The 2,473-nt window shown below is 54.5% G+C and overlaps 1 protein-coding gene across 1 annotated transcript; it reads left to right on the top strand.

The window, feature by feature from the left end:
* Nucleotides 1-452: 452 nt before the first annotated feature.
* On the top strand, nucleotides 453-2,466 carry LOC119345339 (the record flags this gene model as incomplete). Its single annotated transcript, XM_037615460.1, has 2 exons — nucleotides 453-2,231; nucleotides 2,324-2,466. Coding segments are annotated over 2 exons (1,922 nt in total), but the record flags the coding sequence as incomplete, so codon positions are not given.
* Between the last annotated feature and the right edge of the window lie 7 nt (nucleotides 2,467-2,473).

The following is a 2,473-nucleotide window of genomic DNA, read 5'->3' as shown; positions in this document are numbered from 1 at the left end:
TATGTAGAATCAAACAACTGTGTTAATAATCATAATTATGTGTGGAGTTAAGACATGCGTTGCACGTGCAAGCTTACTAGTATTATAAAAGTGCACATATCTTTTCTTTTGAGATGAAAAAATGCACATATCTTGGCGGGTGCTGCGTCGGCAAGGAATATGGGCTAGCGACTTGAGGATCTGAATCGCGGGTTGGCCCATACATATCAGACGCGCGGGTGTGTCCCGTCTGCTGTCAACGCTACAGCCGCATGCATGCATATACGTACGTAACGTACCCATCGATCGTCGTCTTCCTCCCACAGACCCTGACGGCCACCGAACCGAGTCAGCAACCCTAATTGATCCTGCTGCCGGCCGAACCGCCGCATTAATAGATCGTGCCGCCGGCGGAATCGCCGCCTCATTCGATCGCAGTCGCTGCAGACGTGATGTCGCCCAACAATGTTTAGCCGCCGGGTCCTGATCGCAGGGGGCTCTTCTCCTGCCTCTACAGCGGCAACTGCGACCAACCCCCTAGCTTCTGTTTCAAATGCGATCTCCTCGCATCCATCCCTGACTTATACGAGGAGGCGTGCGACCGGCTGCCCGTCGACGACATGCCAGCCGAAGCCGCCGACCAACTGATCTCATCCATGGGCAAATACGGCCTCTGTCTCGGCCTCATGGACCCCGTCACCAACATCATCCTCAACACCATCGCCCACCTCCCGCAGGACTTCCGAGCAAACCCACCGCTTCCGCATGACTGTAAGAGGAGGAGGAGGTCCAAGAGGTTGGCTGGTGCAGCGCGGCCAAGGGATAGTTGGTCCAGCCACATTGGGCCAACATGCCGCAGGGATACCTGGCCCAGAGATGCCGCACCATCCTACCTGGCTCTCCGCAGGTTCATGGTGAGATACTTTGGATGCCTCAGTGAAGAACAGGCCACCCAGTACCTCCACTGGGCGGGCGCTGACCTGGCCCTGGCCGTCCTGCTCGTCGAGCACGATCTATATGCTGCTGAGCTTCAGCTCCCTGACCCCGCCACTGAAAGGACGCAAGCCGCCCTCATGTGCGCCGCAACCTGTGCATCGCACCCAGCGCCTGACGCCCTGGTGCGGCTCCACACGACGCCAGTTCCACTAGAGCGGCTCCACGCCGCCGCCCCGTTTCTCAGGCCAGGAGGGCCAAAGCTCACTGTCGACGACGTCAACACCCTCGTGGATCTACTGCGGTACCAGTGCAGTGCCCTCCTTGACCTCCAGGTGAAACTGCTGCCAGGAGGAAGAGAGGCCGTCGTGTACTGCCGGAACCTCAAGCCCGATGAAGGGAAGCTTGAGATTTGCAACAGCACGAGCTCCGTGGATGGATTCGATGTTGTAAGCATCAAGGTCCAGCGTCATGGGGACCTCTTTGCGTCCATGCGGTCTGATCCTCAAGACAAGAGGTCCATGATATCGACGCTTTTAGCCAAGGCCGCGAAAACCTCTCGAAGCCGTGGTTTGGTAGAGAGCTGCAATGGCGATGCATGTGAGTACACCGAGTCTCTCAGGATGAGGCTTCATGGTGTAATCCACACTTTCTATCTCAAAGTGTTCATCATGTTGCCCCCCTCTACGGGGCTCATCCGCAACATATTGTGGGCTGGCCACTGCTATGGCCCCATAGACCCTGTCTCCAACATCATTGTCAACTCCATTTGGCACAGCATAGTGTACCCGCTACCCCTCTCTGAAATCAAAGAGTATCACATCATCGACACCCTATCTATGCTTCGAGTGGAGGTCCGTTCCCTGGAAGGCCTAATGGCCCTCGTCCGAGGAAACTCTAAGTCTGGCTGCTTGACACAAGGGGTGATGGAGCACCTCTCTCGCAAATGTTGTGACCTGTCCGAGGAGACGCACACCTTGCAGCAGTTTGCTGCCGCAGCCGCAACCGCTCAACACCCACAGCATGCTGCACTAGGGCTATTCCTCGCGTCCGTGACGCCCGATGTGCTGAATGACCTACGGCGCTTGCTGACCACCGACACCAATGGTGTGGTCTCCTGTGAATCTCTTGGCAAAATAGAGCACTTACTCCGACAAAAAGCAGTGACGTTGGATCCCAAACCTCCCAAGGTGGCCAAATTGTGCGAGGAGGCTAAGGAGACTCTGGTAAAAATGAAGTCATATTATAACAGAATGAAGTTATACCTTGGCTCTGAGCTTGAAAAGCTGCTGCGGAAATATGCCTCTGAGCATCCTCGGGTACGTGGCTTTGCTTTTATTCATCCTTGTATACATATCCATTACATCTCACTATCAGCTGCTTCATTTGACCTTGTTGTTGCTTGTTTTAGGAACCAAAATATGTGCTAAGTGTTATCTATGGTGTGGTGGATGGTTCCAAATCCTTGGACAGGGAGTGCTACCACGTTAATTTTGTGGCTGCTTCCAAATCAGGGACTGCCGGTAACCAACTCTTCTTCGCCAAACTCAACTGGTTGTTT

The sequence above is a fragment of the Triticum dicoccoides genome, unplaced genomic scaffold (assembly GCF_002162155.2).
Source record: "Triticum dicoccoides isolate Atlit2015 ecotype Zavitan unplaced genomic scaffold, WEW_v2.0 scaffold22744, whole genome shotgun sequence".
NCBI classification, from domain to species: domain Eukaryota; kingdom Viridiplantae; phylum Streptophyta; class Magnoliopsida; order Poales; family Poaceae; genus Triticum; species Triticum dicoccoides.
Note: the sequence above shows the minus strand (reverse complement) of the source record. Positions and strands in the feature narration are given on the sequence as shown.